Here is a 26,500-nt window from a genome sequence, read left to right as displayed (position 1 = left end):
CTGTTGAAATCACACTGGATGTATTATACTTTACAATTGCATTGGGGGCATCCTTACTTATGGATTGTGGATCAATGACATGGGGTATCAGTCTACACCCAGAGAACATTAGCATCGTAGCTCTTATTGTGGGACTCTGAAACAACTGTGAATTGAGCCACATTTATTGTCAACCTATGTGTATTGAACACTATCCAGAGAAAAAACAATGCCGCGTGGATGTTTTGGAGTCTGATAACTCTCAGTAGACTGTTACCTTATTTCATTGATCTCCAATCCTTAGGTAAAGCTGTACAGTACAATATGAATGTCAATACACACAATAAGCTGACTGGGGAGGTGATTTCACACAGTCACAGTCCCACGAAAAGAGCTACAATGCTAATATTTGCGTAAACTCTTCACAGTTGTGTTCTGTGGGTGTCACCGAGTAGACTGATACCCCATTTCATTGCTTCACATTTCAACCTTGTTTAACATTATCTCGTCTAAATATGGCATGAATCCACCAATTGTAACCTTCTGCATCACTTTCAAGGAGGTACTTTTTATTTTGAAGGCAAAACGCAAATTCCCTATTGTGCCTAATCCTTATTGTGGCTAGCTTCACAACACATAACCTGGTCAGGTCGAGCCTCACTAGCCAGATGAAGCTTGCTGGCTGCTATTTATTTTCATGAATTGAAGTTCAATTTCAATAGGCGAACAAGTGGCTACCTTGCTAATGCTTACTCACAAGGATTCCTAAATCATTGCTAAGAATAGTGAAAATGACTGCAGTTTCTACTGTTTTCAGGCTGGTTGTATTGGTGCTATCTAGGTACCAAGCTAAAGCTAGCTAGCTACCCAGAAGTTGCGGTCAAACAAATAATGCTTTATTACCAACATTCGTGGCCGATGTTTGCTTGTTTGCAGACTTTTTTGTTCAGCTTTGACAGTGCTACTGATAGTTGTTCAGCTTTGACAGTGCTACAGAACACACAACATTCTATAATAGAACTGTGTTATTTGATGTGTCAAATTAAAAGCTTATTTAACATGTCAAATAGTGTTACTTGACGTGTATATTTTTTGACACGCAAAGACCCAAACGGCGTTCCCTAGTATGTCGGGAAGCTAAGAGCAGTGACTCTATTACTCTCTAACTCTGGTAGGGCAACATCTGAACAACATCTTGGTAACGTTAGTGTGTACCGGTGCTCGACCAGTCGCAAAAGCCAACATCACCCACGACAGAGAACGGTTGATTGTCAAGAGCAATGAATTCCATTATCTTGGTGTTAATGGATTTCGCCTTTGAGTTGTCTCAATTCAATTTTCTTACTCTTTCAAATGACTGCTCGACTTGTTGACTGCTCGATCCACACAGCAGACATTGTGGGCTAGGTTAGGAATGCTGTGTTGCAAGTGCAGTGCAACATTTTACGTGGCGTCATTACGTCATGTACCTACGTTATATAGGTATGCACGTCAGCTTTGACATTGGTTTTGCACATCAGCGTTAAACTAGACTTCTGGCCGATACCAATGTTGGCATTTTTCGCTAATATCGTCCGATTCCGATATGTTCACCGATATATTGTGCATCCCTAACTGTGATGGTTTCATCAAGTTAATAACATTGCTGTTAGATGACCATTCTGCATTATTGTTGAAAGACCATTTCAAGGCATGAACATCATATGAATAGTATAGGAATTATAAACCTGCAATTTAGTTTTATCTAGGTACCGGTATGTAACAGTGATGGGACTTTTCCTGTTATGCTTACAGGCTGCTCTTGTGTTGTACCTATGTGTGTTTGTGTGTGAATGTGGACTGGTGAGACATTCTTTAATCCCCACAGTCATTAGACAGATCACCAGATTAGATTACCCCCTCTCCCAGACAGAATCCCTCAGGACCACAGCTGCCCTACGCCCTGCCTGGCATTAAACATGCAAATAGGCAGTCCAGTTTTGTTTGATTGGGGGTTGTGAGGGTTTGTGAGTGTGCAGTTCATTTATGGGGCCTTGCTGAGATTTCTGGTCTGGTGAATCCCTGGGCAGCCATGGGTGGAGTGTTAAAGTCTGTCTGGTAGCTGGCAGTGTCCTCTGGGGGTGTTGTGCGGTCCTATGTTGCTGCTGCCTGGTTGAGTTCCCTGCCCTCAGTGGGGTGTCTTTGTCAGTGCCTGAGTAATTTTAAATACACATTTCGACTCAGGCAGGGTTGCCAAGTGCTGAGGATAGGGACACACACACTAGACCTGTCACTCCGCTCCTTCTTTCCTTCAGCCTTCTCTCATCCCTATCGTTAAAAACGTGGTAGGACACGTTGTCATGGTGACTGTTCCATGCAGGGCACTGAAAAGACTAAGCAGACTGGCGCTGGGAAACAGACCCCCAAACTCAGCACTGACATATGCCCATACAACTGTCATGACTCTGGGATTCTCTGTCTTTTCATTCTCCATCTCTCTCTCTCTTATATCTAGCTTACTGTATTCTGTTCAGCATTTGATTCTGATTTGCAAGCAGGTTTTTTATTAAGGTTGTGAACCCATGTCTTTCTTTGCTCTAGTCATCCTTCTTGTCTGCTTGTGCTCCCAGTCAGTCCAGCAAAGCTCTGTGACCCCCTCATTAACCCCCTCCCTTACTATTCCACTACTTCCTCTGTTAACAGAAAATATTATGTAATTGAAGATTGATTTACATTCTGAGGTAACTAAAGACTAGCAAGGGGTCGTAAAGATGGACAGGGTTGTTACTTACGTACCTGATATCTGCCGTTATAGTTTCCATGATTGTCATGTGTAGTGTCCACTCATGGTTAGGAATGAAGCGCTCAAGCTCTTTCTGACTGAAACTACGTCACTTGGATACTTTGCATATCAGGGCTGAAATGTTGTTCACTCATCTCACTCTCTGTCTCTCTCCCGGTCTCTCTCTCTCTGTCTTTGTGTCTCTTTCTCTGTCTCTCTCTGCAGGGCCGACATGTCAAGACAGGACAACTGGCGGCCATCAAGGTCATGGATGTCACAGAGGTAAGCCTTCGCTCGATTGGGAGAGTTTTGTGTGTGATACAACAGAGCGCTGGTTAGACTGACAGTTTCACTTGGCAGTCTCCACACCTTTACTTGGTAGTCCTTTGTCTCCCACATATTCACTTCCATTCATTAGGAGTTCCATGTTGGTTCCCAGTGCTCATATACTACTACTTCCTGAATAATCCAGTGATTTATGACATCACTGTCTAATCCTTCCTTGGACTTATTCTAGACTTTATATTCCCTCCAATAGGCTCCTGAGAGGAACATTTCCTTTTTAAGAACCAGATGGATGTAATTTTACTCATGTCAGACCTGGTTTCAAGACCAAAGAAGAAGCTGGGATCACAGAATAGTACTTGACTCACGGTTCCAGCTATGTTTGATCATTGTTTGGTACTCTATAGCCACCCACATTATAGCCCATGTAGATTTGTGACATACCCCAAGTCGATTTGTATTGCATCTGAGGCCCTAGATATGTCTTAAATATAACCAAAACACAAATAGCTGGATAGTAGTAGTTGCCAAGATTAACCTCCACCTCCCCCTTGCTCTCTCTCCTTCCCTCAATTCCCCTAGTCAATATTTTCCCTCCTAAAATAGCTATAATATGAATGTAGGGCTTCAACCTCCGCAGTATTTTTCCTCTTCATGCCACAAAGCTGAGTTTGTGTTTGGAGCTGGATGGAGTGAATCGCTAGCTTTTCATGTGGCGCTGACTGGTAAGACACTTCAGGAGAGTGGTCACTTCTGCTAGCAAGACAGAGGTCTGGAGTTCGTGCCAGGTATGGACTGAATCGGGAGGAAGTGTTACTTGATAAGCAAGCAGCGTGACATCCTTTAGAACTGCGTATTGTGTGTGTGTGTGTGTGTGTTCCTACACTGGACAACTTTTTACAGCTGTTGTTAAGTCATTGATAATAATCAGCTATTTTTTTCCATGTCATTACATTAAGATAAGGGGGGGTGTCATAGCTATATTCAATACATTTCACGAGTTGATTTAAAAACCTATGTTTAACCTGTTTATTATGGTTGGTGTCTGGATTTGTCCAACAATCGTGTGACAAATATGAATTTTCTGTCCTTGCATGTATGGCAGTGTAAGTTGTCGTTATATTGTATATTAAGCATTAATCAGTTAAATTAGACATTCAACTTGAACCCTGTAAAAATCCTGGATCTAGCTGTTGGACAGTTTTTTGTATAGAGATCTCAGAAATGCTGTCTAACTCCGTAACATTTTGTGTCTTATGTTACGGGGTGAAAACTGTTTTCATGGGCACACAAATCCAAAATGATGTATGCGATTGAAAGATCGAATGCTTCCAACCGAAAGAGTCACCTTACCTTGCATAATACTTGTTTGGTGTCCAACTGATTTAGTTACGTTGTAATGTTTTCACATATCGTCATCTGATCCAGGAAGGAATTTTCCCAATGACACTTGAACTTGAATTTGGAGCTCAGAAAGTACTGGAATAGGCCTACCTTGAACATTTGACATTTCCTCAATTTGGTGCTTGAAAAGTCCTCCTGCTCCCTTTATAATTATCCGTGATTACATTTTGTGTCAGTTTTTGTGAGAGATGTGGCCACTTTCGATTGTTTCCTGCCGCTTCAGTTGAAGCGTGTTGCAGTACTCTGTTTCGGTTAAATCATGTGCGTTTATTATGAGGATAACATCTGTTTGCTTCAACTTGGCTTTACCATTCAAATCCTTTCATTGAAAAAGGAACCGAGTTTTTGGACACTTTCTCAATATAAATCAACAATGGTGAGATTCAAATAGTGAGATTAATGCTACCTCTATTCATGGGTTTATTATGTGTACCTGCGTCGGCAACTGGGCTACAGAAAAATCGCCATGCATACATCCAATCTATTTAGTCAGGCAATGTCCAAATTGTTCTCACACATTTTTTTATGTAATACTTTGAATATCAATGCATTGGCAAAGCCTAAAAAATGCATTATTCTTTATTTTTTTATTTTTTTTAATTGCATGCTTTTTGGGGGAAGGTGGGGTATTCAATATTAGGCCATATGTAAATGATACAGTTGTATAACACTGAGGTCAGTGAAAATAACAATTAAGTGCATGAAAAAGTCCCTGAAAGTCCTAGAATTTGACTTGCCAATGTCTATATGAACCCTGCTTAAATAATGTATAGTCCTAGGTCTATGTTGTTGTATAGGTGGAGTTATGGGCCAATTTCCTCTAAGTACACATGTGGAACTGCATAAAAATATTTTTTATTTTTTGTTTCAAACCATTTTGAAATTTTTATCCCAATGTCACACATTGGCCCCATTATTTATAGAAAGACCCATATACGTGACCCATGACCCCAACATATAGTGCCCCCTAGTGTACAAAACAAGTAGAAATAACCCTTGACATACAATACCAGTCAAAGGTTTGGACATACCTACTCATTCCTGTCCTTTTCTTTATTTTTACAATTTTCAACATATAGAATAATAGTGAAGACATCAACACATGAAATAACCCATATGGAATCATGTAGTAACCAAAAAAGTGTTTAACAAATCAAAATATATTTTCTATTTGAGATTCTTCAAAGTAGCCACCCTTTGCCTTGATGGCAGCTTTGCACACTCTTGGCATTCTCTCAACCAGTTTCACGAGGTAGTCATCTGGAATGCATTTCAATGAACAGGTGTGCCTTGTTAAAAGTTAATTTGGGGAATTTCTTTACTTCTTAATGTGTTTGAGCCATTCAGTTGTGTTGTGACAAGGTAGGGGTGGTATACAGAAGATAGCCCTATTTGGTAAAAGACCAAGTCCATATTATGGCAAGAACAGTTCAAATAAGCTAAGAGAAATGACAGTCCATCAATAGTTTAAGATTTGAAGGTCAGTCATTATGGAAAATGTCAAGAAATGTTTAAGTTTCTTCAAGTGCAGTCGCAAAAAACATTAAGCGCTATGATGAAACCTGGTCTCATGAGGATCGCCACAAGAAAGGAAGACCCAGAGTTACCGCTGCTATTTAGGATAACTTCATTAGAGTTAACTGCACCTCCGATTGCAGCCCAAATAAATGCTTCACAGAGTTCAAGTAACAGACACATTGCAACATCAACTGTTCAGAGGAGACTGCGTGAATCAGGCATCATCGTCAAATTGCTGCAAAGAAACCAATACTAAAAGACACCAATAATAAGAAGACACTTGCTTGGAACAAGAAACACGAGCAATGTACATTAGACCAGTGGAAATATGTCCTTTGAGTCCAAATCTGAGATTTTTGGTTCCAACCGCCGTGTCTTTGTGAGACGCAGAGTAGGTGAACAGATGATCTCCATGTGTGGTTCCCACCGTGAAGCATGGAGGAGGAGGTGTGATGGTGTGGAGGTGCTTTGCTGGTGACACTGTCTGTGATTTATTTAGAATTCAAGTCACACTTAACCAGCATGGCTACCACAGCATTCTGCAGCGATATGCCATCCCATCTGGTTTGCGCTTAGTCCCACTATCATTTGTTTTTCCATAGGACAATGACACTAAACACACCTCCAGGATGTGTAAGAGCTATTTGACCAAGGAGAATGATGAGAGTTTTGCATCAGATGACCTGGCCTCCACAATCACCTGACCTCAACCCAATTGGGATGGTTTTGGATGAGTTGGACCGCAGAGGGAAGGAAAAACAGCCAACTAGTGCTCATGATATGTGGGAACTCCTTTATGACTGTTAGAAAAGCATTCCTCACGAAGCTGGTTAAGAGAATGCAGAGAGAGTGCAAGCTGTCATCAAGGCAAAGGTTGGCTACTTTGAAGAATATAAAATATATCAAAAATATATTTTGATGGGTGGTGCAGTGGTCTAGGGCACTGCATCGCAGTGCTAGCTGTGCCACTAGAGTCTCTGGGTACGCACCCAGGCTCTGTCGCAGCCGGCCGCGACCGGGAGGTCCGTGGGGCGACGCACAATTGGCATAGCGTCTTCCGGGTTAGGGAGGGTTTTGCTGGTAGGGATATCCTTGTCTAATCGCGCACTAGCGACTCCTGTGGCGGGCCGGGCGGGCCGGGCGCAGTGCACGCTAACCAGGTCTCCGCACAGCGTTTCCTCCGACACATTGGTGGCTTCCGGGTTGGATGCGCGCTGTGTTAAGAATCAGTGCGGCTTGGTTGGGTTGTGTATCGGAGGACGCATGGCTTTCGACCTTTGTCTCTCCCAAGACCGTACGGGAGTTGTAGCAATGAGACAATATTGTAACTACTAACAATTGGATACCACGAAATTGGGGAGAAAAGGGGGTAAAAAAAAGATATTGATTTATTTAACACTTTTTTGGTTACTACATGATATGTGTTATTTCATAGTTTTGATGTCTTTACTATTCTTCTATTATTATTCTACAATGTGGAAAATAGTAAAAAAATAAAGTATGAGTAGGTGTGTCCAAACTTTTGACTGGTACTGTGTACACAACACATAAAATGACACATAAAACGGGCCAAAACGGCTCCTACAGTGAGAGTGAAGGTGGTGTCAAGAATCTGAGCTCAATACAGTAATACACACTGGATGTGACTCAGCAGTTTCTTACACTCCGTGTTGAAGAAGAACTGGTGTTTCATTGCTATTTGCGTTACACACTCCTCTTATCTTGGCATACTGCATGTAAGAAGTTTGTGTGTGTGTTTGCGTGCGTGTATACTAAGTGTGAACAGAAAGACAGACTCAGACTATTGTCACTAGGCAAATGTTACAGACAGTATTTGCCTACATGACAAAGCATATTCCTACCCTTTTACTGATTGAGAAAAAAAACATCCAAGCACCATCCTTTTATTTCTTATGTCAATAAGGCAAAAGAAAAAAACGATTAGGACAGGGAGAAGGATGGATGGAGTGAGTAGGAGGACAGAGAATGAGAGATGGATTCTGTTTGCCAGACTGTCTGAGTATTGGCGTGTGGCTTGTATTTATACAGTCCTACTGGTGATCTACACTTGTTACAGATCTTTCACATATCAACTCTTTTCTGTGAAGAGAGTTTTCGAAAGGGGTAATTTTCTCCCCTGTTCAGCTGTTTTGTAAAATAAACACTTCAGTTGGGGTTTAGGCGTTTGCCAAGAGAGGGAATTAGTTGGGTTGTGGTAGCATGTTTATTTTTGAAAATCTTGATCTTCTATCGTTGTCCTGCAGGGGGATAGGCTAGTCTAGTGGATTTACAGGATTCAGTACATATGATATGCTTCATCCAGGAACTCCTGGTCAGCAGAAAACATCTGTTTGTAGAGCCTGGAAACAGAGACCCAGATTTTTCACTTGAAAACGTATTCCTAAAAAACAAACAAACAAACCATACACCTCTTTGTAAAAAGGCAACTTTTATCAATTTCCACATTTACAGGAAGAACTGTGCAGATACAATGTTTGGTAACAGAAGATTTTACTGCATCTGCAGAGTTTTTTCAGTAAATATTTATTTTTTTATTTACTTTGTAAATTGTTCAAAGTAGTCATTGTGCATATAGTTGTATGGTTTGTTAAACTTGAAATCAATGTTTTTTTGTTTGGCATTCATTTTTCCCGTTACAGTGGAATTGCCCAGTACTATTTAACTGTGTATACAATGGTATAGTACTACTTGAAGAAGCAGAGAGCCAGGTAGCATCATTGATGTATGTGTAGTGGTGGTGCACACCAGTTATAGGGTCTACACCTAAGATGAGAACATATCCTTGTATTGTAAACCCAGTACTTCTGCCCAAGCTCCTTACCATGTATGTGTGTTCCGTGTGTTCCTGTGAATATAACATATTACAGTAGAGCTACAGACAGCTCCAGTATAGTTTTAGCTTCACTCTACTCTACAGGCTGATTTCAGCATTTGTGCTCTGACCCAGATACCACTTCCTGTCCTACATACAGCATAGAGCGAGGGAGGGAGGGAGAAATAGAGAAGAGTGGAAGAGAGAGAAGGGGAAGAGTTTGTTTTTCTTTCCTCCTCTCAGAAGGTTCATTTGAAGTGCAGTGGGATTATGGGAGGGTTTTAAATCGCTCAGCCACTCGTCTCTCATCACCTCTCCTGCCTGCTGTCTCCTTTCTCTCTCTTGCTCTCCCCTTTTCTATTGCTCGCTTTCCCGCCCTCTTTCTTGCTCCTCCTCTCTCTGTCTTGCTCTCTTCCCATCACTACCCATCTCTCTTCTCTCCCTTCCTTTTGCTCTTTCTCTCCCTATCACTCCTCTCCCTGCCTCTGTGACTGTATAACCTCTAATCACATTAGGTGTACTAGAGCAGAGGACTGTAGTATCTAGAGTCCTGCTCCTCAAGCTAACCTAGCAGAGAGGCGGCTTTTGGAGGCTAATTCACTGGGATTCAATAGGAGTCAGAAGTTATTAGCAAACGCCCTGATTCAAACAGTCTCCATCTTTCCTCTCTCCCTCTTGTTGGCTCTCTCTTCTTTCTCTCTCTCGTGCACTGTCTCTCTCAACTCATCTCTTCTCACTGTCTTGGCTCACTCTCTTAGCTGAATATCTTTATTGTAGAAAGTGAGATAATGATGGTGGGAGGTATTAAAAAGGGTGACCCATCCCCCTTATTCTTTCCATTGTGTGTGATACTATCTGTAAGATGAACCACCCTTGTTAACACCTCCCACCATCATTATCTCACTTCCTACACATGATTTAGAGTTGTGAAAATGGCATCCGGACTATGAGAGAACTGGGGGATAGAAGATGTGGTGATGAAAATATGAGGTTATGAAAAGTGCAGACTGAGAGAAGAATGGCACTGAAATGCATAGCGGATGTTTCACATGCTCCTGACCAATTCTGCTATTTTGTGAGCTCAACTTTTTTTGTACATAATGTCTCCTCCTCCATTTCCTATGACCGAAACCTGGCCCTGATCCGGAAGAGAAAGAGACAGCGATATAGAGGCCGATGCGCGTGCACCCTAATGAAGCTACAGCGGAAAGTAAATAATCTGCCTCTACCCTCTGTTCTATTGGCCAATGTACAACAATCACTGGAGAACAAACTGGATGAGCTCCGTTTGAAACTATCCTATCAACGGGACCTGAAAAACTGTAATATCCTATGTTTCTCAGAAACTAGGTTGAACAAGGACACGGATAATATTCTAGCTGGTTTTTCTATGCACCGGCAGGACAGAGCGGCAGCGTCGGTTAACATCAGCTGGTGCGCAATCTCTAATATTAAGGAAGTCTCAAGGTTTTGCTCGCCTGAGTTAGAATACCTCATGATAAACTATGGACCATATTATTTACCAAGGGAGTTTTCATCTATGTTTTCCATAGCTGTCTATTTACCGCCACAAACCGATGCTGGCACCAAGACCACACTCAACAAGCTGTATAAGCAACAACAACAAAAATGCTCATCCAGAGGCGGCACTCCTAGTGGCCGGCGATTTTAATGCAGGAAAACTTAAATCTACCAGAAATGTCAGCTAAGCAAGTGGAGGCTACAAAAATCTAGACCACCTACCTTTACTCCACACACAGAGACGCCTACAAAGCTCGCAGTCCATTTTTCAAATCTGACCGTAAGGACCTCTGTCCTCCCTCATTCCTGCCTCATTCCTGCTCATTCCTGCTTACTTCATTAATAAGACGATGAGTAAAAAAAAAAGACAGGTCATCCCAGCAACAGGAAGACCACATGTTGAGGGAGCGTTATAGAAAGTGACGCTAAATCAATGTTTTACCACTGCTAAATCAATGTTTTACCACTGCTAAATCAATGTTTTACCACTGCTAAATCAATGTTTTACCACTGCTAAATCAATGTTTTACCACTGCTAAATCAATGTTTTACCACTGCTAAATCAATGTTTTACCACTGCTAAATCAATGTTTTACCACTGCTAAATCAATGTTTTACCACTGCTAAATCAATGTTTTACCACTGCTAAATCAATGTTTACCACTGCTAAATCAATGTTTTACCACTGCTAAATCAATGTTTTACCACTGCTAAATCAATGTTTTACCACTGCTAAATCAATGTTTTACCACTGCTAAATCAATGTTTTACCACTGCTAAATCAATGTTTTACCACTGCTAAATCAATGTTTTACCACTGCTAAATCAATGTTTTACCACTGCTAAATCAATGTTTTACCACTGCTAAATCAATGTTTTACCACTGCTAAATCAATGTTTTACCACTGCTAAATCAATGTTTTACCACTGCTAAATCAATGTTTACCACTGCTAAATCAATGTTTTACCACTGCTAAATCAATGTTTTACCACTGCTAAATCAATGTTTTACCACTGCTAAATCAATGTTTTACCACTGCTAAATCAATGTTTACCACTGCTAAATCAATGTTTTACCACTGCTAAATCAATGTTTACCACTGCTAAATCAATGTTTTACCACTGCTAAATCAATGTTTTACCACTGCTAAATCAATGTTTTACCACTGCTAAATCAATGTTTTACCACTGCTAAATCAATGTTTACCACTGCTAAATCAATGTTTTACCACTGCTAAATCAATGTTTTACCACTGCTAAATCAATGTTTTACCACTGCTAAATCAATGTTTTACCACTGCTAAATCAATGTTTACCACTGCTAAATCAATGTTTTACCACTGCTAAATCAATGTTTACCACTGCTAAATCAATGTTTTACCACTGCTAAATCAATGTTTTACCACTGCTAAATCAATGTTTTACCACTGCTAAATCAATGTTTACCACTGCTAAATCAATGTTTTACCACTGCTAAATCAATGTTTGCCACTGCTAAATCAATGTTTTACCACTGCTAAATCAATGTTTTACCACTGCTAAATCAATGTTTACCACTGCTAAATCAATGTTTTACCACTGCTAAATCAATGTTTACCACTGCTAAATCAATGTTTTACCAGCCAGAATGGTTTATGAGTGAATCATACACTGTGTGTGTGCGCGCCTGTGTGATAATATTGGTTTATTTGGCTCCATTATCATTTACGATATAGAACGTGCCATTTTCACTTCCATGCTCGTCAACATTCTCGCTGTGACTGAAAGTCAATAAATTGTGGTATTTACCAGGCTCAATCTGGTTGAATAAATAGCAGTCTGTTTCTGTTATTGTTGTCATGATTACAACAAACTCCCCCTCTGGAAATGCCATGAGGGGTAAACAACCAATGGAGTGTCAGTTCATCGACCATCATACACAAAACAAAGAGCTCATTAGGGTGTGTGTGTGGTTGGTTGTTTGTCACCGGGGGCTCTCAGATGAACTGTTATCAGTTCACATGTCTCTAGGACGTGTTCTCTGGCCGGGACAAATAGAACAATGAATATTTGTTTTGTTTGTTATGATTCGCTCCATTACTTCATAAAATTACCCCCCTCCCCCTCTCCAGGGCAATGGGAATTTATTAGCTCTAATGGTCTTTCTCGCTTTCTCTCTCTCTCTCTCTCTTTTTCTCTCACTGTGTGTGTGTGTGTGTGTGTGTGTGTGTGTGTGAGTCTAGGATGAAGAAGAGGAGATTAAACTGGAGATTAATATGCTGAAGAAGTACTCCCACCACAGAAACATAGCCACCTATTACGGAGCCTTCATCAAGAAGAGCCCACCAGGACATGACGACCAGCTATGGGTGAGTGTGTATTTACCTAGTCTATCCCTCAGTCCCAAATACATCTACCTAAAACTCAAGCCTAAACTACTTAGACACCTCCAGCATAAGGCCTTCATAACGGTGTCATAGGATGACATTGCTAGTTAGGTTAAATAGTAGGTACCATCCTCACTCTACCTACCTCGCCATCCATAGTCCTCCTCACTATAACCATCTATGAATGAGTGGCTACAGATATATCCCCTTCAAACCACCCTTCCCTCCACCTCCAACGAGATGCAACAAACACTCAAACTGGACCGTTTTATCTCTTATCTCATTCAAAGACTCAAACATGGACTAAGTGACAGTTGTCTGCTTCGCGTGATGTATTGTTGTCTCTGCCTTCTTGCCCTTTGTGCTGTTGTCTGTGCCCAATAATGTTTCTGCCATGTTTTGTGTTGCTGCCATGTTGTGTTGTCATGTGTTTCTGCCTTGCTATGTTGTTGTCTTAGGTCTCTCTGTATGTAATGTCGCGGTGTCTTTCTTGTCGTGACGTGTGTTTTTTTTATCCCTGTCCCCGCAGGAGGCCTTTTGGTAGGCCGTCATTGTAAATAAGAATTTGTTCTTAACTGACTTGCCTCGTTAAATCAAGGTTCAATTTTAAAAAATGAACAGTCTTCCCTAAAGGCTGGGTGGTTTGAACTCCCCCTTCCTCTCCTCCTTTCTCTCTGGGTCAACAATATCTCTCTCCTCCCTCCTTCCCCGGTCAGTCCCTGTGTGTTTGCCTGCTAGTGTTACCTTTAATGGCCCCTTTCAGACTCTGGGCTTTTTATCTCTCAGAGATAGAGGTGCTGCGGAGAACGAGCGACCAGCAAGATAGGGGAAGGAGGAGGGATGGAGCGAGAGAGAGGGATTTAACTATAGGTTTCTCCAGGACAGGGTTACTCCCGGTTTATTGCCACCCATCTCTGCTTTACTTAGAAAGAGAGGGAGGGAAAGGGAGTGAGGGGTTCTCTCGCTAGACTCAAGTACCATGCAGTGGTGTAAATGACTTGAGTAAAAATACTTAAAAGTAGTTAAGTAGTTTTATTTGTAAAAACATTTTTTTACTTGACTATTTATATTTTTGACAATTTTTACTTCACTACATTCTTTAAAAAATGATGTACTTTTCCTTCATACATTTTCTCTGACACCCAAAAGTACTCATTACATTTTGAATGGTTATCAGGACAGGAACATTTTTCAATTCACATACTTATCAAGAGAACATCCCTGGTCATCCCTACTGCCTCTGATCTGACGGACTCACTAAATACACATGCTTTGTTTGTAAATTATGTTTGAGTGATGGAGTGTGCACCTGGCTATCTGCAAATAACAAAAACAAGAAAATTGTGCCGCCTGGTTTAATTAATATAAGGAATTGTAAAATATTCCTAATTTTACTTTTGATACTTAAGTATATTTTAGCAATTACATTTACTTTTTATACTTAAGTATATTTAAGACCAAATATTTTTAGACTTTTACTCAAGTAGTATTTTACTGGGTGACTTTCACTTTTACTTGAGTCATTTTCTATTAAGGTATCTTTACTTTTACTCAAGTATGACAATTGGGTACTTTTTCCACCACTGGTACCACGACTATTGTTTTCACAGCTGCGTCTCTAACCTTTTACATCTACACTGTTATGGCTGCATAGTGTGTGTGTGTGTGTGTGTGCGCGACACGCTTATGTGTACATGACTAACTCGCTCTCTCTCTATTGGTCTCTAGCTGGTGATGGAGTTCTGTGGTGCAGGCTCTATCACAGACCTGGTGAAGAACACCAAGGGCAACACACTGAAGGAGGACTGGATCGCCTACATCTCCCGTGAGATCCTCAGGGTGAGTCTACTTTTACTTCCTACACGTTCCCCTTGCTGTTGCATGCTGGTATCTTGTGGTCTCATGAGGGTCTGTGTTTCTCCTCAGGGTTTGGCTCACCTGCACGCCCACCATGTGATCCACCGTGACATCAAGGGCCAGAACGTGCTGCTGACTGAGAACGCTGAGGTCAAACTGGGTGAGTTCACTGGTTTCAACTGGTTTGAGATGATTTGATGCAAGAGGCTAGAATGGTTTAAACTGGTTCAAATGAGTCTGATTCAAACTGAGGCTGGTTTGAAACATGATACATGGGACAAAACTAGTTTGAACTGGTTCTGACTGGTCTTCTCCCCCTCCTCCAGTGGACTTTGGTGTGAGCGCCCAGCTGGACCGGACAGTGGGCAGGAGGAACACCTTCATTGGGACACCCTATTGGATGGCGCCGGAGGTCATTGCCTGCGACGAGAACCCAGACGCCACGTACGACTACAGAGTAAGATGCACTCAATAACACCATACCACTATCTGCTAATGGCTGTCAGTGTCCAGTTGTATGTAAAGTTAGTTGAATGATAGCTGCTTGCGTTTGTGCCATTGTATGTGGCTGTGTAGGCTGATGGGACAGTACAGACAGTACAGTAGCAGGTTGGGGTAGATGTTGTCATGACCAGAGAGGGTGGTAATTACCATCCTATATAGATGCATGCACGTATATATTCATATACACACACACACACACACACACACACACACACACACACACACACACACACACACACACACACACACACACACACACACACACACACACACACACACAATGGTAGCTGTGTCCATATCTCTCATAGTGTGCTTTCTCCTGCAGAGTGACTTGTGGTCCACTGGAATCACAGCTATAGAGATGGCTGAGGGAGCTCCTCGTAAGTACAGCCACTCTATTACCACACATAGGGCGGCGCACAATTGGCCCAGCGTCGTCCAGGGGGGGAGTGTTTGGCCGGGTTAGGCAGTCAGTGAAAATAAGAATTTGTTCTTAACTGGCTTGCCTAGTTAAATGAAAAATCCCCTGCAAACATTACTATTGGACTTCTACAGTACTATTTTTTTCCAGCGAGCTAACCTGGTTGAAATTGGTGGTGTTTGTTTTGTCTTGTCTTCCAGCACTGTGCGATATGCATCCAATGAGAGCGCTCTTCCTCATCCCCAGAAACCCTCCTCCTCGACTCAAGTCAAAGAAATGGTATGTAACTAATCTATGCCCTTGTGATTTCAGACATTTAAACCACCATTTTACAATCCCACTGTGAAAAATGATACTGGTGAAACGCTTTCATAGCTCATCTGACATTGCCTGGTAGATAGGCTCATAAAAGTAACAAATGGCTTCTCTCTGCTCCTCAGGTCTAAGAAGTTTTGCAGCTTCATTGAAGGCTCCCTGGTGAAGAACTATACCCAGCGCCCCCCCACCGACCAGCTGCTGAAACACCCCTTCATCAGGGACCAGCCCAACGAGAGGCAGGTCCGCATCCAGCTCAAAGACCACATCGACCGCACCAAGAAGAAGAGAGGGGAGAAGGGTGAGTCTTAGACATACTAATACACACACACACACACACACTACTAGTCTTCTCTAAGACATCTCCAGAAGACATTTGAAACATTCTCACCCTTTCCTCTCTTCTCTAGATGATACAGAGTATGAGTACAGTGGAAGTGAAGAAGAAGAGGAGGAAGCTCAGGAGCAGGAGGGGGAGCCCAGGTAACTAACCCACATGGATCAATCCAAAAAACTAGCCAACATACTAATGGCAAATGCGTTAGCTAACATGTCTTTTCAGTCCATAGCGCTCCATATTAACATATCTCTTTGTCCTGTAGCTCTATAGTGAACCAGCCAGGGGAATCAACCCTGCGTAGGGACTTCATCCGTCTGCAGCAGGAGAACAAGGAGCGCTCGGAGGCCCTGCGCAGACAGCAGCTCTTGCAGGAGCAGCAGCTCCGGGAGCAGGAGGAGTACAAGCGCCAACTACTGGCAGAGAGGCAGAAACGCATCGAGCAGCAGAAAGAGCAAAGGAGGAGGCTGGAGGAGGTATGAGAGAGAGCGAGTGTGTCTGTGTGTGTCTAAGTTTGTGTATGTGTGTGTTCTTCCACCCTGTTTATGTAGTGACCCTGGGTTTATAAGCGCGGAAATCGACCCTGCCGCACGAGCATGCTTTTGCGGCACAGTCGATAGTGCGCCGGACCTCGTCGAGGGTTCGGGACCTGCTCCCTGCTGTTTCATTACATTGGTGTCAGAAGTGGGATCGGACCTCGCATCCACGACAGTGCGTGTGATTGGCCGGTGAGCGTGTTCCTGTAAGACGTAGAGTCGCAAGCTAGCGCGAGGACGCGCTCTTTGAAAGGAGGGAGTAGTGTAGCGACCCTGGGTTTTATAAGCGCTGAAATCGACCCTGCCGCACGAACATGCTTTTGCGGCACATTCGATAGCGCGCCGGACGAAGGTCGAGGGTTCGAGACCTGCTCCCGGCTGTTTCATTCCATTTAATGGTGTGTGTGTGTGTGTGTGTTTGTTCCTTTTACTTTGCAGGCTGCACCCATAAATTGTTCATGTATGCATAACATGTCTGTGACCGTGCTAGAACAGTCAACACACTCCCCACAGACGTTTCCCTGCTCTGTGTTGTGTTTTCAGTAGTGATTAGTGTGTTTGTGTACAGCCTCTGGGTTGTGTTCCCTAATTGGCCGTTATCTCTTCCAGAGGAAGACCAGAGAGCTCTGTCTCCATCTCAGCCTCTCTGGGAGACCTGGGCCAGAGAGACTTTAGAACATGCTGGAGGGAGACAGCTTCTGCTTGTCTGTTGTTTTAGTCTGCAGAAATCAGCACAGCCAATTCTCTGACCTATGCCCTAAATGCAGTAGTCCCCATGATATTACCATGTCTAATGTCTCAGCTTGGAACCTCTTTAAAAGACACACAACCTGTAAAATGGAGTCAGAAAATATATCCTTCCATGTACAGTAGGTCAAAATCACACATGTTCCCATACAGTTTCACATACAACTTGACAGCCTCAAGCTTTCTTATGATTAATGAGCAAATGCATTTCTGAATTATACTGTAGGTTCAGGAAATCCTCTTGGGATAGTTGACTAAGGGGCATGAGAATGTGTGCTCCTGTTTTAGATATCCCCATCTGCAAGTTGAAAGGTTAAAAATGGAGACATGTTACTTCAGGATGCAGCCAGGGACCACCATAGTGTACTTAATAAAACTAGGGACCACACACAGTGTCCTGCAGGTCTTACTCTACTGGCGTAGAGCTACTTACTGTACTTATAGAGATGATTTAATAAATCAATGCTAATGAGCCCATTTTTAAGAGACTGCCAGCCATACTGTAATTTGATATGGTGATGATAAGCCTACAGGTAAAACTTGGCACCTCCATAGCGTAGTTAACCAACTGTGAACCCTGGGAAGCAAGACCAGCACAACAAGAAATGGCTAGCTTATCTCATAATGGCCAGATATGGTGACCATAAACAAGACCGCTAACTAGCTCCGTGTGTTAACTGATAGTGATGTCAGTGCTCCTGATACCTGCTCTCTGTCGCCCCCTGTGGATGTCCATAGCAACAGCGTCGCGAGCGGGAGATGAGGAGGCAGCAGGAGCGTGAGCAGCGGCGACGCGAGCAGGATGACAAGAGGCGTATGGAGGAGGTTGAACGCCGGCGTAAAGAGGAGGAGGAGCGCAGGAGGGCAGAGGAGGAGAAGAGGAGGGCTGACCGCGAGCAGGTAGGAGAACTCTCCATTGACAACACTCTCCTTCATAGTACATGTAGTCTTCCCTGACACTTGATGACCTGTGTGTCTGTGTGTATGTTTTTATTGTCAGGAGTACATCCGTCGCCAGTTGGAGGAGGAGCAGAGGCACCTGGAGATCCTGCAGCAGCAGCTGCTCCACGAACAGGCCATGCTGCTGGTGAGACCAAACTCTGTAAGCCTATCTATCTACTTCTATCCATCTAGAAATCTTCCATTATCCATCTGTTCTTCTAGCCTTCTAAGTCATTGGATTGTAATGTATGGGTTTCGCTCTGTAGTAGGGTGTTGGAGAATGGCTAGCAAGTTTTAGATTTATTGAAGTACCACTACTCTAACTGTCTCAAGAAAATCTGGTTAGAGTATGTCACAGTATGGCAGATCTGAAGGAAGCTAACTATTGAGCTTGGAGGTTATGAATTCTCTGGGCCAAGTTGTGGAAGTCAGTGTTTATTACAGTTCTTAAGTGATGATGTCACCAGGATGTGTCCTATCTACAGGAAGAGAGGGGTTTCATTGTTTCTTTCCCAATGTTCCTAATTCTGCTGAGACGGTGTGTTAGCGGATCTGCGTGGCAACGTGTTTATGTTGTGTATGTTGTTGAAGGCCTATGTTCCTCCAGGGGTTTGAGAAGAGGACATTAGATAATGTGAGGATATGATCACTCACATCCTTCCACACCACCATTGTGTGTCATTGATTCTGTTACACGGTCTTACTGTCCCCCACCATGTCTTCTTACTCATCATCAACTTTTAGCTCAGTCATTTTTCCTTTACATCTTAAACCAATATTTGGGCTATACTGGAATAGTCAATATTCTCAAAGCATTCAAACTCTTAGAATAATTGGGCCCCGGTGAAAATACAAACCCATTAATCAGTTTCCTGGTTACATGGATACAGCTTCTTCCATTAAGACACCAGCCCTCATTCTACAGAACTCCTTAAAATAGAACAGCACACACCATGGCAAGTTTAGATGATGCACCACCACACCTCCCTGCACTCAGGAGCACAAGTGGAAGGAGCTGGAGGAGCAGCGTATGGCCCAGAAGCTCCAACAGCAGGATCAGTCCTACCTACTGCTTCTCCAACAGCAGCCCAAACCCCTGCCGCCAGCTACCAACAGGCCTCAGTCCCCACAGCAACTGTTGATTCAAGAGAAGACCAAGTCCCCACAGCAACTGACTTCTGACCCCAAAGGCCCCGCCACAATCGGAGAGGTGAAACCCAGCTCCGTTGCCATGACACTGCTGCTGAATGCTACCATTGCTTGTGCTGCTGCTGACATAAACAGCTTTAAGAATACTATCTACTGTAGGGTGTGCATCTCTGTGGGGTGTGTGGCTTGATTGCTGGTGTGAGGGACTTTCACTTTATTGGTCATATTACTATTCTTGCTCAGGATGAGACAACACTCAACAGTTCCCTGTGTGTATCAAGAATGTTCTACCACCCAAAGGACATCCAGCCAACTTGACACAACTGTGGGAAGCATTGGACTCAACATGGGCCAGCATCGCTGTGAAACGCTTTCGAGTCCATGCCCTGACGAATTGAGGCTGTTCTGAGGGTAAAATGTGGGGGGGGGGGGGGATGTAAGCAACTCAATATTAGGAAGGTATTCTTAATGTTTTGTACACTCAGTGTAGAAACTACAGATACAGCCCTGTCTAAACTACTGACCCATATTCTTTCTACATTCAAATGGCAGTCTATTAGCATTTCACCATTCCCCAATCTGTCCAATCAAATATTCAGTGAAGAGTACTGTTTGGGATTTACATTAGCAGACACTCTTAGCGAGTTACAGTTAGTGCATTCATCTTAAGATAGATATGTGGGACAACCACATCACACACATCACAATCACTTTATTGAGGAAAAATACATACTCTATCAGCTAAGTCAGCGCTAGTAAGGGGGGTGTTTGATGGCACAAGTGGGGAGCCCAGCCGACAGCGAGTTGCAGTAGTCCAGACGGGAGATGAGGAGTGCCTGGTTAAGGACCTGCTCCGCTTCCTGTGTGAGGTAGGGTCGTACTCTACGGATGTTCAAGAACATGAACCAGCAGGAGTGAGTCACTGCATTGATGTTTGCAGAGAACGACAGGGTGTTGTCCAGGGTCACACCAAGGTTCTTTGCACTCTGGGGGACACCGTGGAGTTGTCAACTGTGATGGAGAGGACTTGGAGTGTGGAAGCTTTCCCCGGGTGGAAGAGCAGCTTCATCTTGTTGTGCTTGAGGTGGTGGGCCGACATCCAAGCTGAGATATCTGCCAGACACGCAGATATGCGTGCCGCCACCTGGGTGTCAGAAGTGGGAAGGAGAAAAGAAGTTGAGTGTCATCTGTATAGCAATGATAAGAGCGACCATGTGAGGATATGACGGAGCCAAGTGACTTAGTGTATAGAGAAAAGTGGAGAGGACCTAGAACCGAGCCTTGGGGGACACCAGTTGTGAGACTACGTGGCGCAGACACAGATCCTCTCGACGTCACTTGGTAGGAGCTGCCTGCCAGGTAGGATGCAATCCAAGAGTGTGCAGAGCCTGAGACCTCCCAGCCCTGAGAGGGTGGAGAGGAGGATCTGATGGTTCACCGTTTTGAAGGCAGCGGATAAATCTAGGAGGATGAGAACAAAGGAGACAGAGTCAGCTTTGGCAGTGCAGAGAGCCTCCGTAACACGGAGAAGAGACGTTTCTATTGAGTCAGATGTCTTGAAGCCTGACTGGTTAGGGTCAAGAAAATCGTTCTGAGCGATCTAGTTAGAGATTTGGCCAGAGACAGCATGCTCAAGTGTGTTGAAAATAAAGGGATACCAGTCTGTAGTTTGACGTCAGAGAGGACGAGTGTTGGTTTCTTGAGGGGAGTGACTCTGGCCATTTTGAAGTCAGAGGGGATGCAGCCAGTGGTCAGGGATGAATTCGAGGAATGGGAGAAGGTCTCCAGAGATGGTCTGGAGAAGGGAGGATGGGATGGGGTCAAGAGGGAAGCTTGTCAGACTGCCAGACCTAACTAGTTGCAGGATTTAATCTGAAGAGAGAGGGGAAAAAGAGGTCAAGGCGAAGGGTACTTCTGTGTGAGTTGGACCATTGGACACAATAGGCTGAGTGAATGAGGAGCGGATGTCATCAACCTTATTTACAAAGAGGTTGACAAAGTCATTGGCACAGAGGGAGAGGGAGGGTGTGGAGAATTGAGGGATTAAAACAGTAAAGCAGAAGCTTTACATTTAGAGTTATAGAAAGTGGCTTTAGCAGCGGATACAGAGGAAGAGAAGGTATAGAGGGAGTGAAAGGATGATAGGTCCTCCGGAAGTTTTGTTTCCCTCCATTTAAGCTCAGTTGCCCATAGCCCTGTTCTGTAAGCTCGCAATGAGTCACTCAGCCACGGAGCAGGAGGGAAGGGCCGGGCCAGCTGGGAGGAAAGGGGACAGCGTGAGTCATAGGATGCGTAAAGGGAGGAGAGGAGGGTTGAAGAGGCAGAATCAGGGGACAGGAGGAGAGAAGGATTTATCTAAAGGGAGAGAGGACAGAAGAGGAGAGAGTAGTGAGAGAGAGAGCAAAGATTGTGATAGCGCATGACCATCTGGGTAGGGGCTGTGGCTAGGTTTGGAGTAGAGGGAGAAGCCCTGTGCCACCTCCACGATGACCAGATGCTCTTGGACTATGAGAGAAAACATAGTCAGATGAAGAGAGAGTAGCTGGAGTAACAGTGTTCTCTGGGGTGATCCATTTCTCCGTCAGGGCCAGAAAGTCAAGGGTCTGAATGGCAGCATAGTTCCAAATGCTGCCAGAGACCAGGAATTTTGTGGTTTTGTGCCCATGGTACACTAAATTAAAAGGGTTACAGCCAAGGGGTGGGGAGTGTCTGTAAAGCCTACATGGAGAGGAGCAAATAGGTATAGAAAAGTACATAGTTGTCAAAGCTACAAAAGACTATGCAGAACAACTCGGCAGAACCATCCTTGTTTTTTCGTCGACGCTCTTAATTTTGCAACGAGCTGCCGCTGATAGCTCCCGCTTAAAAAACGGGAGCCTGAAGTACTAACACTTGCTAATTTCCTTGTAGAGGTAAAGAGCACACCTCCCGGTACCTGTTGCCGGTACCAAATTGGATGCAGTCTATCACAGTGCCATCCGTTTTGTCACCAAAGCCCCATATACTACCCACCACTGCGACCTATACGCTCTCGTTGGCTGGCCCTCGCTTCATACTCGTCGCCAAACCCACTGGCTCCAGGTCATCTACAAGTCTCTGCTAGGTAAAGCCCCGCCTTATCTCAGCTCACTGGTCACCATAGCAGCACCCACTCGTTGCACGTGCTCCAGCAGGTATCTCTCACTGGTCACCCCCAAAGCCAATTACTCCTTTGGCCACCTTTCCTTCCAGTTCTCTGCTGCCAATGACTGGAACGAACTGCAAAAATCACTGAAGCTGGAGACTCATATCTCCCTCACTAGCTTTAAGCACCAGCTGTGAGAGCAGCTCACAGATCACTGCACCTGTACATAGCCCATCTGTGAACAGCCCATCCAACTACCTCATCCCCATAATGTATTTATTTATTTATTTATCCTGCTCCTTTGCACCCCAGTATCTCTACTTGCACATTCATCTTTTGCACATCTACCATTCCAGTGTAAACTTGCTATATTGTAACTACTTTGCCACCATGGCCTATGTATTGCCTTAACTCCCATATCTTACCTCATTTGCACTCACTGTATATATACTTTGTGTTTTCTTTTTTTCGACTGTATTATTGACTGTATATTTTGTTTATTCCATGTGTAACTCTGTGTTGTTGTATGTGTCGAACTGCTATGCTTTATCTTGGCCAGATCGCAGGTCTTAACCTGGTTAAATAAAGTGAAATAAAACAAGTTTAAAAATGGCTAATTGCCTAGGAGAGGAGAAACCACTCCCCCTCCAATACAGCCACTTATTACAACGGCAACAGTCACAAATTGCCCTGCTACTTAATCCTGGTTAATGTGTCAACAGTCATCTGCAAGTTAATATCAGTCAGCAGTTCCCACACCAAGTAGGCTACTGTGAAGACAGGCAGCACTTAAAGTAGATGGCCCTAGATAGCAAAAAGACGGTACTAGACAACAACCGATTTAAGACAAAAATTATACTTATCACTCATGGAGATATCAGGAGTCCTCTGGCTATAGAATTAAGCACATTTTTCTAAATGGAGACAGACGCCTGTTGTCAGATAGAGATGCAGCATCTTGGACATTTAACTGCCCACCTCTTTATATTTATATCCTCTTCAAACTAAATGATTATGAACATACAGTGCCTTGCGAAAGTATTCGGCCCCCTTGAACTTTGCGACCTTTTGCCACATTTCAGGCTTCAAACATAAAGATATAAAACTGTATTTTTTTGTGAAGAATCAACAACAAGTGGGACACAATCATGAAGTGGAACGACATTTATTGGATATTTCAATATTATTTGGGCGTGCAAAATTATTCAGCCCCCTTAAGTTAATACTTTGTAGCGCCACCTTTTGCTGCGATTACAGCTGTAAGTCGCTTGGGGTATGTCTCTATCAGTTTTGCACATCGAGAGACTGACATTTTTTCCCATTCCTCCTTGCAAAACAGCTCGAGCTCAGTGAGGTTGGATGGAGAGCATTTGTGAACAGCAGTTTTCAGTTCTTTCCACAGATTCTCGATTGGATTCAGGTCTGGACTTTGACTTGGCCATTCTAACACCTGGATATGTTTATTTTTGAACCATTCCATTGTAGATTTTGCTTTATGTTTTGGATCATTGTCTTGTTGGAAGACAAATCTCCGTCCCAGTCTCAGGTCTTTTGCAGACTCCATCAGGTTTTCTTCCAGAATGGTCCTGTATTTGGCTCCATCCATCTTCCCTGTCCCTGCTGAAGAAAAGCAGGCCCAAACCATGATGCTGCCACCACCATGTTTGACAGTGGGCATGGTGTGTTCAGCTGTGTTGCTTTTACGCCAAACATAACATTTTGCATTGTTGCCAAAAAGTTCAATTTTGGTTTCATCTGACCAGAGCACCTTCTTCCACATGGTGGTGTGTCTCCCAGGTGGCTTGTGGCAAACTTTAAACAACACTTTTTATGGATATCTTTAAGAAATGGCTTTCTTCTTGCCACTCTTCCATAAAGGCCAGATTTGTGCAATATACGACTGATTGTTGTCCTATGGACAGAGTCTCCCACCTCAGCTGTAGATCTCTGCAGTTCATCCAGAGTGATCATGGGCCTCTTGGCTGCATCTCTGATCAGTCTTCTCCTTGTATGAGCTGAAAGTTTAGAGGGATGGCCAGGTCTTGGTAGATTTGCAGTGGTCTGATACTCCTTCCATTTCAATATTATCGCTTGCACAGTGCTCCTTGGGATGTTTAAAGCTTGGGAAATCTTTTTGTATCCAAATCCGGCTTTAAACATCTTCACAACAGTATCTCGGACCTGCCTGGTGGGTTCCTTGTTCTTCATGATGCTCTCTGCGCTTTTGACGGACCTCTGAGACTATCACAGTGCAGGCGCATTTATACAGAGACTTGATTACACACAGGTGGATTGTATTTATCCTCATTAGTCATTTAGGTCAACATTGGATCATTCAGAGATTCTCACTGAACTTCTGGAGAGAGTTTGCTGCACTGAAAGTAAAGGGGCTGAAAAATTTTGCACGCCCAATTTTTCAGTTTTTGATTTGTTAAAAAAGTTTGAAATATCCAATAAATGTCGTCCCACTTCATGATTGTGTCCCACTTGTTGTTGATTCTTCACAAAAAAATACAGTTTTATATCTTTATGTTTGAAGCCTGAAATGTGGCAAAAGGTCGCAAAGTTCAAGGGGGCCGAATACTTTCGCAAGGCACTGTAAAACTTGAAGCTGTGCTTTGTCAGTCAACGCCTGCTTTACAACTACTAAAACCTCTTATGATGTTTTAGGTTTTGAATCAATTTCCAGAAGGATCTCGTGGTCTCTATTCATCATTCAATTAAACCTATGTTTTTTTTTTTTGGGGGGGGGGGGGGGGGGGGCAATATACTATATATCAAATGTGAAGGTTTCTGTCCACTTTCAGTCCACATCCATCCATACTTATTTCTCTACCTCACACTTCTTAACATTTTACACACATAATGCCATTATTCAGTCATCATTCCCCACCGCCCCAGAGGTTTGTAAAACAATGTCATTAACATGATTGCCACGTTTTCCTAACAGACATAAAGATTACATAAGTATTATTTCCCCTCATTGAAGCCCTTTCGAGGGTATAGTAACATGGACCACTCTGTTCCGGGGGGGGGGGGGGGGGGGGGGTAAATGCTAAAATGCTGCTGTTGTCGCTATCCTAGAGCTAATGACCCAGTTTGATATAGAGGCAGCTCATTCTGCCTTGCTCTGCTGTGTATCCCTGGTTCTACCCTCTACTGGTCTGACCTGCTGCTTACATTATCACCTGCAGGGAAAGAGTCAGGAGGACAGTGGTCTGGAGTCTGGCTTTTGTCAGCTGAATGGTTGAAACTAACCTGTCCCTCCTATCATCAGGTGCAATACTAAACAGGTCTTGTTTGTTGACTGTGTTCTGCCAGTAGGCCTCTTTTGATGCACTAATACATGATGAACAAGCCTCCCCTGTTGTTCTTCATGTCATAATATCTCTCTCTGGTTGTCATGTTGTGGTAATGCTTTCTAGTCCCTGCAAGTGTGCCTGTCTTAATGGTGGTCCTAACTGATCTTACTACTGACCCCTCCCACTGCTGCTGTGGCTCAATCCTCTTTGGCCTGGTGACGATAAATGACTCTGTCCCTCTCTCTGTCCTTGCTGTATGTCCCTCCAGGCTGATGAGAGGTACCGTAAGAACATCCAAGGATCTCCTCAGGCTGCCCAGGTTAAGGTCCAGCCCCCAGTTCCTCCCCGCGCCGCAGAGACCGTCGCTAATGGAAACGCCCCCGTGGCCGCCCCGCCCGCCATGCACAGACCGATGGAAGCCCAGGTAACCACAGCAACCAAGATGGCCTACCGGCAGTAGCTTATTCCTCCTTTCGCTACACTGTCCTTTTCCTTCATTATTTTTCCAATCCCTTCTTCTTTCCAAGTAGGTCTAACAGGACGGTCTCTCTCCCTCTCTCTCACTCTCTCTCCGGGTTGTGTATCAGTAGTGGTGTCTA

The 26,500-nt window shown here is 43.6% G+C and overlaps 1 protein-coding gene across 25 annotated transcripts in view; it reads left to right on the top strand.

Annotated features, from left to right (window-relative positions):
* Positions 1-26,500, top strand: part of LOC110520327 (mitogen-activated protein kinase kinase kinase kinase 4) — a 114,544-nt gene that overhangs the window by 62,258 nt on the left and 25,786 nt on the right. For 15 of the 25 annotated variants that reach the window (XR_005051350.1, XM_036974846.1, XM_036974839.1 and 12 more), the window contains 14 exons: positions 2,966-3,022; positions 12,524-12,649; positions 14,396-14,506; positions 14,594-14,684; positions 14,851-14,981; positions 15,354-15,408; positions 15,650-15,728; positions 15,890-16,065; positions 16,175-16,247; positions 16,367-16,577; positions 18,123-18,284; positions 18,385-18,486; positions 19,324-19,536; positions 26,170-26,325. Coding sequence is in view for 24 of the 25 variants with exons in the window: in XM_036974846.1 (XP_036830741.1) it covers positions 2,966-3,022; positions 12,524-12,649; positions 14,396-14,506; positions 14,594-14,684; positions 14,851-14,981; positions 15,354-15,408; positions 15,650-15,728; positions 15,890-16,065; positions 16,175-16,247; positions 16,367-16,577; positions 18,123-18,284; positions 18,385-18,486; positions 19,324-19,536; positions 26,170-26,325 (1,743 nt within the window). In the remaining variant the exon portion in view is untranslated. Of the gene's footprint in view, positions 1-2,965; positions 3,023-12,523; positions 12,650-14,395; positions 14,507-14,593; positions 14,685-14,850; positions 14,982-15,353; positions 15,409-15,649; positions 15,729-15,889; positions 16,066-16,174; positions 16,248-16,366; positions 16,578-18,122; positions 18,285-18,384; positions 18,487-19,323; positions 19,537-19,718; positions 19,833-26,169; positions 26,326-26,500 lie in introns of those variants that run through there. The other 10 variants (XM_036974859.1, XM_036974857.1, XM_036974858.1 and 7 more) reach the window with 4 other exon arrangements.

The sequence above is a fragment of the Oncorhynchus mykiss genome, chromosome 3 (genome assembly GCF_013265735.2).
Source record: "Oncorhynchus mykiss isolate Arlee chromosome 3, USDA_OmykA_1.1, whole genome shotgun sequence".
NCBI lineage: Eukaryota > Metazoa > Chordata > Actinopteri > Salmoniformes > Salmonidae > Oncorhynchus > Oncorhynchus mykiss.
Note: the sequence above shows the minus strand (reverse complement) of the source record. Positions and strands in the feature narration are given on the sequence as shown.